The 13,258-nt window shown below is 46.7% G+C and overlaps 1 protein-coding gene across 2 annotated transcripts in view; it reads left to right on the top strand.

Moving 5' to 3' along the window:
• Irak2 (interleukin-1 receptor-associated kinase 2) overlaps positions 1 to 12,012 on the top strand; it is a 56,628-nt gene extending 44,616 nt beyond the window's left edge. Inside the window, exons 10-13 of one of the 2 annotated variants that reach the window (XM_087658188.1) lie at positions 799 to 861; positions 4,404 to 4,604; positions 8,227 to 8,515; positions 10,865 to 12,009. In XM_087658188.1, coding sequence (XP_087514314.1) covers positions 799 to 861; positions 4,404 to 4,604; positions 8,227 to 8,515; positions 10,865 to 10,977 — 666 coding nt within the window. In that variant the 3' untranslated portion in view covers positions 10,978 to 12,009. 2 annotated transcript variants of the gene reach the window in all.
• The last annotated feature ends 1,246 nt before the right edge of the window (positions 12,013 to 13,258 follow it).

Below are 13,258 nucleotides of genomic sequence, written 5' to 3' on the forward strand. Positions count from 1 at the left end.
CACACTTTGCTACACTCAAATAAAAGAACATAAAAGAACATACTACACAATAATCTTTGACCCAATTGGTAAGATATAATTGCCCACTTAATCATACAAAGCCCAGTACCATCCATCCCTTAAGAACATTTGTAACAACTTGTAAAGGTACATCATGGAATCTTAACGTCACCCGCCATATTGTCCTCCACGCCTTCTCTCTGCCCCCCCCCCTCTCCCCCCCCCTCTTGTTTGTCCTTTCCATTCCAGTCTCCTCCTCTTCCTTCAAACTTCTCTCCCACCCATCCTTTCTTCTTCTCCAATGATAGGCCTCCTTCTGTCCTGTACCTGCCCCTCACCTGTACTTTACAGATACAATGGGGAGAAGGTTCTGGTGAAGTCAGCTGATTCCTGAGTACGTGATTAGGCAGCGGTCCTTAGGGCAGTGGAATTAGCATCAGAATACAAATAACTCCAGGATAAACCACAACAGGAGCTGTCAAGATGGCTCAGTGGGTAAAGGTGCTTGCTGCCTAGCCTGACTACATGAGTTCTAGTCCTGGGATCCACCTAGTGGAAGGAGAGTTTCAGTTCCCACAAGTTGCTATCTGACCTCCACACAAGTGCCATGGCACATGAATACCAACTCTCTCTCTCTCTCTCTCTCTCTCTCTCTCTCTCCCTTTCTCTCTCAATGAATAAATGTAATAGTAATAATAATAACAACAGAAAAGATGAAGCCTTTGTCATTGTCTAAATCTTTTGCTGACTGTGAATAGATCATGCTAACTCTGTGTTCTCTCCTATCCACCCATCCAGGTATTGGCCGAGGTTCTCACCGGCATCCCTGCAATGGACAAGGACCGCAGTCCAGTTTACCTGGTAAGAGATCCAGTCACTTCTGGTGGGTTGGCTGGTGTCCTTGGGCATACATTCGTGTGGGCAGGGGGAGCCTTGCCCACCACATACGAAGTTCTCAGGCCTCAGTCCAGAGCTCTCGGTGTCTGTCACATCTTCCCACACGGCCACTTTAGAAGTACAGCTGACGCTGCCTGTGTGTGTGTACGCAACTGCTAAGCCTCATTCTAGCCTTAGTTTTCTCCTTTTTTCCTTTTATTTTTCTCTTTTTGGGTGTGTGTTGGGGGTGGGGGCTGGCTTTGAATTCTCGGTCAACCTCCTGCCTTTTGAGTTCTGGGATTACAGACTTGTGCCACACAGTCAGCCGCAGCCCTCTGAGTGAGCTTCTTCCTCTGTCTCAGCCTGCCTTCCATTTCTTTGGTGAGTCCTTGCATGCTCTAATCAAGTGGGTGGTTTGTCCCCCACACACTCCTTGTCATTTTGTCCTGTGGTTTCACTCACTAGTTGCTCTAATTTTTCTTCAAATTTCCTGGGCCTTGGGAGTTGGCTCATGGTTGACGCTTCTGTCAAGAATGCTTTGTCCTAGCCTGTGCACAGCCCTGACAATAGTCAAGCTCCCCACACTGTGAACTCACTGCTAGTGGCAGCTTCTCTCACTGCTGGCTACGGATAAGATCTCTCCTTCTGGAGAGTCGCAAGGGTTGGGCTCTGGGAACTGTTTCTGGATCCCTTTGTGGTAACTTGTCTCTCTTTCTCTGCAAACCACTCAGGGCCTTCAACTGTTACATGCTGATTTTCCCTTCCTCAACCGCCACTAAGTTTCCCCAAAGATAAATAGTTAAAAGTTCACACAGCGGGTTGGAGATTTAGCTCAGTGGTAGAGCGCTTGCCTAGCAACCGCAAGGCCCTAGGTTCGGTCCCCAGCTCGGAAAAAAAAGAAAAAGAAAAAGAAAAAAAAAAGTTCACACAGGAACTGAGTGAGCGCCAGAAGTGACAGCCTTAGCGGTCTTCACTCCCAGGTATTGAATCCCTGATGGGTCGGGCATGTTGTGTTCCTAGATCCTGCCCAGATCCTGAAACCACCTACTCATTGGTTGGGGAAACAGGCACAGTGGGGCTTACATTTTTATTTCTCCCTCTGAGATAAAATATCATTATATCGCCCAGTGAGCCTTGAACTCCTGGGCTCAAGCAGTCCTCCTGCCTTAGTTTCCTGTGTAGCGGAAACCATGGGCCTATGACACCATACCTGCCTAGTTTTTAATTTTTAAATTGTTTTTAATTTTTCTTTTACATTACATACATGACTGCATTTCCCCTCCCCCATTCCTTCAAGTCCTCTCTCCCCCGGTCCACTCCTCCTCAATTTCCCTTGGGAAAACAAAACAAAAAAAATCCTAGCGGGGTTCCCAGGGATATCAACCAAACACGATATAGTAAGAGTATATCTGCATGATTTAATAAGACCAGGCACAAGCAGTCACATCAAAGCTGGATGAAGCAACACAGTATGAGGAAAAGGGTCCCAAGGGTAGACAAAGGAGTCGGAGACATCCCTCACTGTTAGGAGACCCACAAGAACACCAGGCTACATAACTCAAAGGTATGTGCTTAGGGCCTAGCTCAAACCCATGTTGGGTTGGTGACTCTTGCTTCGGTCCTGTGAACTGTGTTTTCATGGTATTCTCCACCCCTCTGGCTCCCACAGTACTTCCTCCCCCTCTTCTGTGGGGTTCCCCTGGCTCAGCCTAATGTCGGGCATCTGTTCCCATCAGTTGCTGGATGAGGCCTTTCTGGTGATAGTTGGGCAGGCACTGATCTACGAGCAGAGCAGAATATCATTAGGAATCATTTCCTTGACTTTTTTTTTCTTCCGCCAGTTGTGTTTAGAGCCTGGAGAAGGCCCTGTAGAGGAAGGGATGGCTGAGTGAGTGACTAGAATGGACCAAGGGACAGGGACGAGGTAGGGACGACTTTTAGGTGGCAAAACCAAGCCTCACTAAGTAACTGAGTCTAGCCTTGGATTTACAGACCTCTTCCTCAGTTGCTATAGAGTGCTGGGGTGACAGGTGCATGTTGTCACACTCAGCTTTAAAATGCTGTGCGTCTTATAATATGTAATTATGAATAGGTACATATGTATATGCATATAGATATATAGCAGTGATTTGATATATATATATATGTAGATAGATATATAGATATAGATATATATCAAGTATACAGCAGTTTGATACAACACATTGAATTCCTGATCCTTCTGCCTTCATTTCCGGAGTGTTAAGATTGAAGGCACACACCTCTGTTCTCTGTCTGCCTGGCTTTACACATGCTATAGAAGCAGTGCACCAGCTGAACTATGACCCCATAAATGAGCTTACCTTCTCCCTCCTCACTCCTCCTGCTCCCGTCGGAGGTGGTGGAATTTCTGGTACTTTTGTTGTTAGACCCGAACAGCAACCTCACTTCCTTTGTTTTGTTTTGTTTGTTTCCCTTCTTGCTTATATCTTGGTAAGACTGTTTCAAATGCCGGTTTGAAAGAGGCCCCTCTGACTCCCCTGTGATCCTGCTCTGCTCCGGCTGATGGTTACAACCCCTCTCCCTAGGTCCCCAGTCCTCCCCACTTCCTTTTGATCCTCTTGGAGAAGCTGCGTGTAGTTGGTGGTGCCTGTGACTCAGATCCCCTCCTCAGGGTGGGTGCAGTCAGGGGTGACCTTCACGACCTGTTGCCTTTTGTCCTCGTTCACCACAAGATTCATAACAGGCTGCAGGGGATCCGATGCTGCCTATTGGCTTCTGCAGACACACACGAGACAAACGTACACTCACACACACAAATAAAAATAAACCCTAAAAACAATACAATTCCATTGGGGCTAGAGAGATAGGTGGTTAATAACGCATAATGCAGAGGACCTGGGTTTGGTTCCCAGAACCCACATCCAGTGGCTTAGTACCCGGATCTCGTAACTCCAGCTCCAGAGGATCTGATACCCTCTTCTGCAGGTACTGTACTCAAGCATACGTACCCGCACACAGACACACATATCTACAAATAAATAAATAAAAATGAAAATCTTTTAAAAAGATTAAACTGTAAGTGCTAGGCACGTGGCTAAGTGCTATGCATATATTTTCTATGCATATATTTTACCAACGGACGGCATTTATTTGTCGGAAATGGGCTATTGAATGTTTTTCTGTCTGGCGTCCTATTTTGTGCTGTGGTTCCATTGTTGGACTTGTATTTCTGTTATACCTACCCAGGAAGAGGCATTTCGTGTTTCCATTTTCTGATTGGGACAGGCTAAGCCACTACAGATGTGGCCGTGGATATCCTCGGCAATGCCGTGTGCATTCTCAGGTGCTTGGGAGCTGAACTTGTTTGTGCTTTTTTTTTTTTTTTAAATTTTATTTTCCTGGAGCTGGGGACCGAACCCAGGGCCTTGTGCTTGTTAGGCAAGCACTCTACCACTGAGCTAAATCCCCAACCCCTTGTTTGTGCCTTTTAAGATGTCTTGCCACACCCGGCATCTCACCTGGACTTCCTCCCTCTCCTCCCACAGAAGGATTTGCTTCTCAGTGAGATTCCCAGCAATACTTCCTCAGTCCACTCCAGGAAGACCAGCATGGGGAAGGTGGTGGTGAAAGAGATCTGCCAGAAGCACTTGGAGAGGAAGGCAGGGCTACTGCCTGAGGCCTGCGCGGAAACCTGGGCCACCGCTGTGAGCGTCTGCCTGCGGAGACGGGAGGCCAGCCTGGAGGAGGTGAGCTCTCTGCTGCCTGCTGCCTTACCTAGAAAGCCTCACGTGCTGGTGATGCAATATGTCAAGTTTAGCCTTGATTGTCCACAGCAAAACTACAGGAGCCATTGTAGTCATGAGGGTTGCTGTGTGGGTCATGTGGGGCCCTGAGGGTAGGTGTCTGGCTGGGCTGCAGGGAGCGCAGAATGGAACTTAGAAATCAGGGTTGCTGTGTAGGTCATGGGGGACCCTTAGGGTGAGTATCTGGTCGGAGCCTCTTGTGGGAGCCAATCTCTTCTTGTCTTCCCTTGGTCTGCTTTTTCTTCTGGTCTGTAACTGTCCTGTGGCAATGTATCCACCCTTTTGGAGAGAATGGCTTGAAATGGCCCATGTTGTAGTCCTAAGCTGAGCTGTGATGAGTGCCGGAAGTCCTCTCACTAAGTACAGAGGACCAGTCCATCTGAGCAAGCCATTCCTGCCCTGCTGTTCTGGACTTCCTGGTCTTTGCATGAGAGTTGTCTGTGTGGCTCACCGGGTCGGCGTGTGACTGGACTCTGCATCAAGCTGGGCGGGACACTAAGCTCAGGCTTAGAGGACTCTAGAGGCCCAGCAGGACTTTCAGGTCACTAAGGATTTCAGAAGAGCAGTACACAAGCAGAGACAATCAGATGTATTCTAAGGAACAACCCCCCACCCCCGCGGCCCCCAGCCACTCACTTTCTTTCATTCCATTCCATCAATGTATATATATACAATGTATATAACTGTTCAGTGTATCAGTTAGGGCTTGGGTAAAGGGACCATAATGAGGAGATGGCAAAATACACTGATTTTCAGCAAGACGGGTTTGCTGCCTTTGGGTTGACGGTCTAGGTGCAGGTAATCAGGCCTGCAGTGGCCAACCATGCTGGCTAAAAAGCTTTCGTTTCGGGATTCAAGGTGAATTGTCGCTCAATTGGTTGCCCAATCCATTGCATCTGCTTTCCAGTCAGAGAAAGAAGGTTAAGAGAAGAGGACACACTTTTACATTCTCTCTTCCTTTTTATTATTATTTTATTTTGTTCATGTGTGGGTATCTTGCCTGCATGTATGGCTGTGCTTCACTTTTGTACCTGGTGCTGTGTAGACCAGCAGAGGGCATCAGGTCCCCTGGAGTCACTGACAGTTGCGAGCTGCTGTGTGGGTGCTAGGAATTGAAACTTGGTCCACTGGAGAAGCTGCCAGTGCTTTTAACCAATGAGCCATTTGCTTAGTTCCTCTCCCCCCACCATTTTGAAAAGATTCTGTGTGTGTGTGTGTGTGTGTGTGTGTGTGTGTGTGTGTCTGTCTGTCTGTCTGTCTGTCGCATTTGGATGCCAAAGGACGTCAGAATGTTGGGTTTCCTGGAGCTGAAGTCAGAGGTATCTGTGAGCTCTCTCATCTGGGTTCTGGGAGCCGAACTCAGGTCTTTTGCAGGAGCAGTGAGGACTCATTACCTCTAAGCCAGCCCTCCAGCCCTATCTCCCTTTCTTTTAAAAACATGACTGAGAAATGCACTCATCAGTTTTTGCATACCCCATGCATTACACAGAGCTTCAGAGGAAGCTTCAGACTGCAGTCCTCAGCATGGCAAATGCTTCTTGGGTATCTAATTGCACATTTATCTGGAGACTTGATATTTGAACCAGATCTTGGGGGATAAGCCATTTGCCATGTGAGCTAAAGGGGAGAGGACATTTCAGCCTATCACAGTGTAGCACAACCTGGCTTGAAAGATCCACGGCCTGCAAACTCTGCAGGGTCTATCTAGTGCACTGGGCTACTCTGCCATGCATTGGCTTATTTCTTTGTTATGTGTTCTGTGTGTACCTGTACATGGAGGTTCTGCAGGAACTTGTGAGAGTCAGTTCTTTCCTTCCACCATGCAGAGTCTGTGCATGGGACCCAGTTTCCCGAGGCTCACTAGGATGTGCCTTTCTAGGGTGGATTCATCTTCCCTCCCCTTGCTTTAACTTTTATCTTTTTGGGGACAGGATCTCACACTGTAGCTCATGGTGGCCTTGAACTTGAGGCAGTTCACCGGCCTCAATCTCCTAGATTCTGGGATTATGCGTATGATCACTGCCCTGGCTTTAGTATCTGTCTGCTTGTTTGTTTTTCAGAAGCTGTCTCTTGTAGTTCTGGCTGGCTTTGAACTTCATGCTTAGCAAAGTGGCCGTGCATTCCTGATGCTGCATGTTTCTCAAGTTCTAGAACTACAGGCTTCTTTCACCCTTTTAGATTCCAAGATTTTTGTGTTTATAAAAATTTATATGGCTAGCAAGCACAAGGCCCTGGGTTCGGTCCCCAGCTCAAAAAAAAAAAAAAATTAGCTGGGTGTGGTGGCACACTGCTTTACTCTACCAGCGCCTGGGCGTCAGAGGCGGGCGGATGTCTATGGGTTTGAAGCCAGCCTTGTCTACAGAGTGAATTTTAAAATTAAATTTAGAAGTAGAGTATGTTTGTATATATACTTGTGTACGTACATGTGTACATGTACCTATGCCATGACACAGATGTCAAGGCCAAAGAACAACTTCCAGGAGTTATTTCTCTTCCTTCTACCATATGGATCCTGGGGGTTGAACTCAGATTGTCCCTCTTGGCAGCAGGCACATTTACCTGCTGTGCTATCCTGCCAGCCTGTACACTGAATTTTTTTGCAAGACACTGAGGAAATGAAATTTTCTTACTAAGGGTGAGTGGTATATATGGTGAGCAGTAGTGCTGGTCTGCTACTTGGGACACTGACACAGCAGCTGAAGCAGCTGCTTAAAGGCAGCTTAGGGTTTAGTGAGTTTGAGGCCTGGATACAATGTAATGAGCTCCTAGCTCAGACATAAGGAGTCAAAAGAGAAGGCCTGGATGTAGTTCCTTGTAGCATGTTTGCCTAGCATACACACCCAAGGCTGTGCAGAAAACTCAAGGAGACACATGCAGACACCTGTCCACAGCTGGCCTAGTCACAGCCATCAGAGATTGGGGTGCAGTGATTGGACCCCCTGGGCTCACCCATTTACCTGTGGCTCTCAGTTCAGGTCTCTTTAAGGCAGGGTGCCCTTTCTTTGACTGCAGCAGGCATTTGATTATAGCCCCCAGGAGACCAGGTGGTGGCCTTCAGCTTTTGAAAGGACGGGTATGGGCACAAGACCATGTGCTCAGCACAAATGAGATTTATTTCCCCAGAGCAAACGGGGTGAGGGGTGGGAGAGGTTGCAAAGCAGCAGTAGCAGCAAGACAAGCAAGCAGACAAGAGAAGCTAGAGAGGGTGTTTTCGCAGGAGTCGGGGTTTTTAGGGGGAAAAACGTGTGTGTGTGTGTCTGCTAGGGTGATTTGGTAAATCCTGATTGGACATATTAGCCAAAAAATGAATTTTGATTGTTGGACCTTGGCGTTTTTGTCTCAGGAATGAGTCAGTGACCAAATAAGGGAATAGACCTCCAGGGCTAGCTTTAGGAACGTAATGGTCTTTAGCAAGAGAGAGGAAAAACGAGGTAAAAGAGCAAAACCTGTCTGCAGAGTTTGCTATGCTGGGGGAGGGGCCCAGTTCACCATGCTTATGCCTGCTGGAGCCCCTTCAGCTTTAATATCAGTGTCTGATCAGCTGCTGTCTGTCTCCTCCTCCCAGGCACGAGTCTCCATGGCTGGGGTAGAGGAGCAGCTCAGAGGGCAGCTGTCCCTCCCCTGGAGCAGGGTTTCTGAGGATACGGGCTCATCTTCTAATACCCCAGAGGAAACGGATGACGTTGACAATTCCAGCCTCAGTGTCCCCTCTTCTGTTATGGTGGTGTCATGTGCAAGGGTTTCCTCCCCTCCACCATCCATGGGAAATGGGACAGCACAGCCATCTACCAGTGGGAGGCAGGAGGCTGACTCCTCCTCCGAGGCTTGTGCAGGCCCACAGCCACCTCAGGAAGGTAAGCTTGGAAGGGTGAGGTGGTGCCCATGCAGAATTACTTCTGTGACCTTGACTTAGGCCACCCCTCCCCCCTTTTCCTGACTCACGGTTTTCCTTAGTTATTCATGCTTTCACTGCACAGCGGATACACAAAGAGGAAGTTCAGCTCACCAGTGACTTTGTTTCTGACTACTCAGTCACCTCCTATGCCTCTCACACCTCCATCTCTGTACTGCACTCTGGTCACAGGGACTGCCCATCTGCTAGGACAGTCGTGGGGCTTTCCTCAGCCTTGCTCCACTCTTGCCTCTGGTTCATTACTTCCTCTTCCAGGATCCAGAGAGAGTGATATTTACTTATTTTTAAAGTTTAAAATCTTATTTTATGTGTGTGGGTGTTCTGTCTCTATGTATATCTGTGCACTACATATGTACAGAATTCGAGGAGGCAAGATATCCGGGAACCGGAGCTGCAGATGATTATGAGCTACCACGTGGGTGCTGGGAATCGAACCTGCGCTCTTTGGAAGAGCAAGCGGCAAGTGTTCTTAACTGATAAGCCATCCTTCCAGTCCCCAAAATTTTAATTTTTTGATGTATTTACATATGCATTTTTGTGGTGTTGGGGACTGGATATAGGCCTAATGGTATGTATATGTATACTTATATGTATACATTTTGAGACAGTGTGTGTCTCATGTAGCCTAGAATAATATGGACCTTCCTATGTAGCTGAGGATGACCTTGAACTCCTGACCTCCCAAGTGCTGGGATTACAGGACTGGTAAGATGGCCAGCAGGTAAAGGTGCAGGCTTCCGAGCCTAACAACCTGACTATGATCCTAGTTGATCACATGGTAGAAGGAGAGGATCGATGCCCTGACCTCTACAAACATACCTTGTCATGCATGCACATCCCATGTAGGTACATGTGTGCATGCACACACGCACAGCAAAGGAAAAAAAGGGCTCGAGACCGAGTTTCACCTGGGCCATCTTGTGAACCTGTGTCTATTTATTTTGGGATTGCAGGGATGTGCTATTATGTCCTCCTAGAGTGGTTTATAAAAACACACTGTGTGGCACGTACCTGTTGGACTTGAAACCACTTCTCTTGAAACCCAGTAGGACCTTGTGTGGTCCCTCTTGCCTGCCTCTTCATCCTTACCAATCACATCTAAAGACACCCTGCTCCATCACTGGCACTTGGGTCCAAACATGCCAGGCTTCCTAGTGAAATAAAAGTTGAGGCCTTTTTAATGAAGTGTTACCAGACCTTATAAAGGTGACTCGTTGGTGGTCTAGGCTCTGACTGCTTCTTTGAGGAGAAGGAGAATTTAGAAGCTGTTATGATCTAAGGGACATGACTATATGTCATGCTATGTGACAGATCTCACATGGTCCAAGTCTGCCAGAGCAGCTACTCAGGGGTGCTCTGGTCCTGTCTCTCAGATTGCTTCAACTGGGCCTGCACATTTCTTCCCTCAAATGGTCCCACGGCCTAGACATCAGGGAAATAGCCATCCATCCCAGAACTTGGCCAGCATCCCTGTTCTCTTAGGGTCCCCTATTATGACATTACCTCAATCCATAGGAAGTAGTCAAAAGAGCACACTGCCTGACTCCTGCCCCACCATCACCCCTTCCTAGTTCCATATTTTAATGAAACAAAAGAAGAGGGAGAAGAGGGACGTTAGCTCACAGGTGACTCCATCTGGTTCCTCCCAGGGACCTAACAGCCAGGTGCTTCAGATATGGGCTGTGTATAAAAGGACGGCCCACCACTCCATCTCTCTTTCTCTCTGTTCCCATGTGTTTCCAGACAGCCCCCCTCCTCTCTTTCTCTTTCTGTCCTTCTCTGTGGCCCATCCTCTCTCTGCCCTTATGGCTCTGCTCTGTTTGTCTGTCTGCCCATCTACATGTCCACTTGTCTGCCTCTATATCTTCTCCAGAACCCCACTCCTCTCCCTTCTCCCAAATAAATCCCCTTATACCAGATTTTTTGCTTGGTGTAATTTCTCAGGGGGATGCCTTGGCATGGACCCTCCAGGTACCCCTCACCACGTTATATTTCATAACAAAACAGCTGTTATTATTGTTGATGGCCACACTTATCCCTTATCTGTGGAGGAATATGGAAGCTTCTTTGTGGAAAGGGTGTAACCGTGTGGTGGGGGTTGGGGGAGTTGGGGTGTTAGTCTGTGGGGGAGGGTGCAGACTTCCCTGCAAAGGCAGAAGCCATGACATGCTGCTTGTGTTTGGGCCTGTGTCACAAACTTGGCATGAGACTCTGATCAATCCTTGTTCAAGGAATTTTAATAGTGACACTTGCTGAAGCTACTCTTTTTCTGTTTTCTGTTGAACATCAGCTACAGAGACTTCATGGAAAATTGAGATCAATGAGGCCAAAAGGAGACTGATGGAGAACATCCTACTGTATAAAGAAGAGAAACTGGACAGCGTTGAGCTTTTTGGACCCTGATGACCAGAGCACATCTGAAGACCCTTATTCTCAACTGGATAGACAAATGTCCAGTCAAGGAAGAGGTCTTTGACTGCCCAAGTTCGGTTGAGATCCATACAACCCAAATGTCAGCCTGAACAGAAGGAAACATTGTTTCATCAGAGTCAAGTTGCAGGGAGGGGGGCAGGGGGACATCAACTTACACAGACACCAAACTCCAGGAAGTACTCCTCCTCTTTGAGACTGCTTAGTCAGAGGGCTATGAAGTGGAACATCTTGTACGTGACCCAAGGATTTGGGTGGTTTTGTGGTTCCAGAGAGCCCGTGTTGATTACCACCCTAAGAGATGCTTGCCCCAAAAGCTTTTATTCCTCCACAACGGACAAAGGGGTATAGCACCCATGGTGTTTTCCAGAGTTATCATCTGTCAGTCATATTTGCAGACAGTTTTCTACAAATTTTCACTTCTTAAAAGACCTTCAGCCAGTGTCTCAGCAATGCTTGACTCATCTCTCAAGTTCAGGACTACAGAGGCAAGACAGTTGGCAAAGGACTCCTTAGGCTTACTCCTTCAGTTGGAGATCTTGTAAGCCACTGGTATTTGGGAACTGCTTGCTTTTCACCTTCGCCCTCCTGTCATACCTATGTTTATTTTAATGAAGACTCCGAGGTTGTATGTTATTTATAACTAGGTGAAGAAGCATGAGAAACAGTCTCATGTTTGATTCTGCTGCTAGTAAAGTCAGTCACTCAGTGGCGGTAACTCAGTTTCCTTGTAAGATGACCCCTCTTCTATTCAGAGCTGTTCTATTCAGCTTTTGGGAGGTGAGGTGCAGTGGCTATAGAAGCACTTTGAAAATGTATCTGTTCTGTTTTATAAATTAAGTAAAAGGTATTTAGTTCATGTTTCTGCCCTGTAGAAAATGTTTATGAAGTGAATATATTTTTGAAAAGTCATGTTGCAAACCTTTTTTGTAAAAGAAACTATTTCTAATTCACTATTTAAAAATAATTCCACTATAGTGACAAAATAAAAATGTTTGTTATCTAGCAGATGTCTTATAATTACTTTTGTGTCTGGGTGAATTTGTATACTGAACGTGTTTGACTCAAGGACTCTTGCTTTTGCTTTTATTTCTATATTTATTGTTTATACAATGTGTGTGTGTCCATTTATGCCTGTGAATGGGGTGTGCACACAACCAGGTGCTTATGGAGCTCAGGAGATGATTTGGGTTTCCAATCCTTCCACGAGGTTATTTATTTATTTATTTATTTATTTATTTATTTATTTTGCTGTTACACAAGGCTAGCTGGCCCGTCTCTGTCTGTTTGGAAGTGTTTAGATTGTATATATACCCTTGCTGTACAGCCAGCTTTTATGTGGGCCCTGGTATTTGAACTTAAGACTTCATGGTTGTGGCAGTTGATTTAGGACATTGTCAGTTTAGGGAGGGTTTTATCAGCAGTGTCACCACTGCGGAGGGGTGAGGCACTTTGTATAACCCTTCAAGGATATTAAAGTTGCTTCCATTTTTACTGTTACAATAGTGATGGTTTCTAGGTGGTGGTGGCAGCACACCTGCTTCTAATCCCAGCACTTGGGAGGCAGAGGCAGTCCGATTTCTATGAGTTTGAGACCAGCTTGGTCTGCAAAACTAGTTCCAGGACAGCCAAGGCTACACAGAGTCTGTCTTGAAAAAATCAAATCAAACCAAAACAACCATCCCTCCACCTACCCACCCCCCAAAAAAACCAAAAAGAAAATAAAAACCCCACAAATAGAGTTGGCTTCTGGGATGGTTAATCTTCACTGTCAACTTGGGTTAACAACCGCCTAGGAGCTAGATATGCTCTGGTTGTGACTATGAGGGAGTTTACAGGGAAGATTAACAGAGGACAGAAGACTCTTTCTGAGTATGGGAGGTGCTTATTCCATGGGCTGGGCTCCTGCATTGAATAATTAAAAAAAAAAAAGAAAAAGAAAAAAGCCAGCTGCGTTTGGAGAGCCTTTTGTTCTTGTCACCATAGCCATCAGCCCATGAGCTCTCTGAGAATGATGGGTTTACTCTTAAGTAGTGTGACATACTCTTCCCCTTTACTTTTTTGGTTGTGGGTGGGGCGTTTTATGTACCACAAGCTGGCCTGGAATTCCTGATCCTCCCCTCCGATACCTTCAGAGGGCCGGGATATCAAACAGGCTTGTGTGACACCTGGTTTATTTGGTGATAAGGATCAGAAACTTGCTTCTCCTCTAAGTGCTCTAAGTGCTGCAATCATTACCTTTTCTGGGGTTGGT

This window comes from Rattus norvegicus, chromosome 4 (assembly GCF_021556685.1).
Source record: "Rattus norvegicus strain SHRSP/BbbUtx chromosome 4, alternate assembly SHRSP_T2T, whole genome shotgun sequence".
In the NCBI taxonomy this organism is placed as follows: Eukaryota; Metazoa; Chordata; class Mammalia; order Rodentia; family Muridae; genus Rattus; species Rattus norvegicus.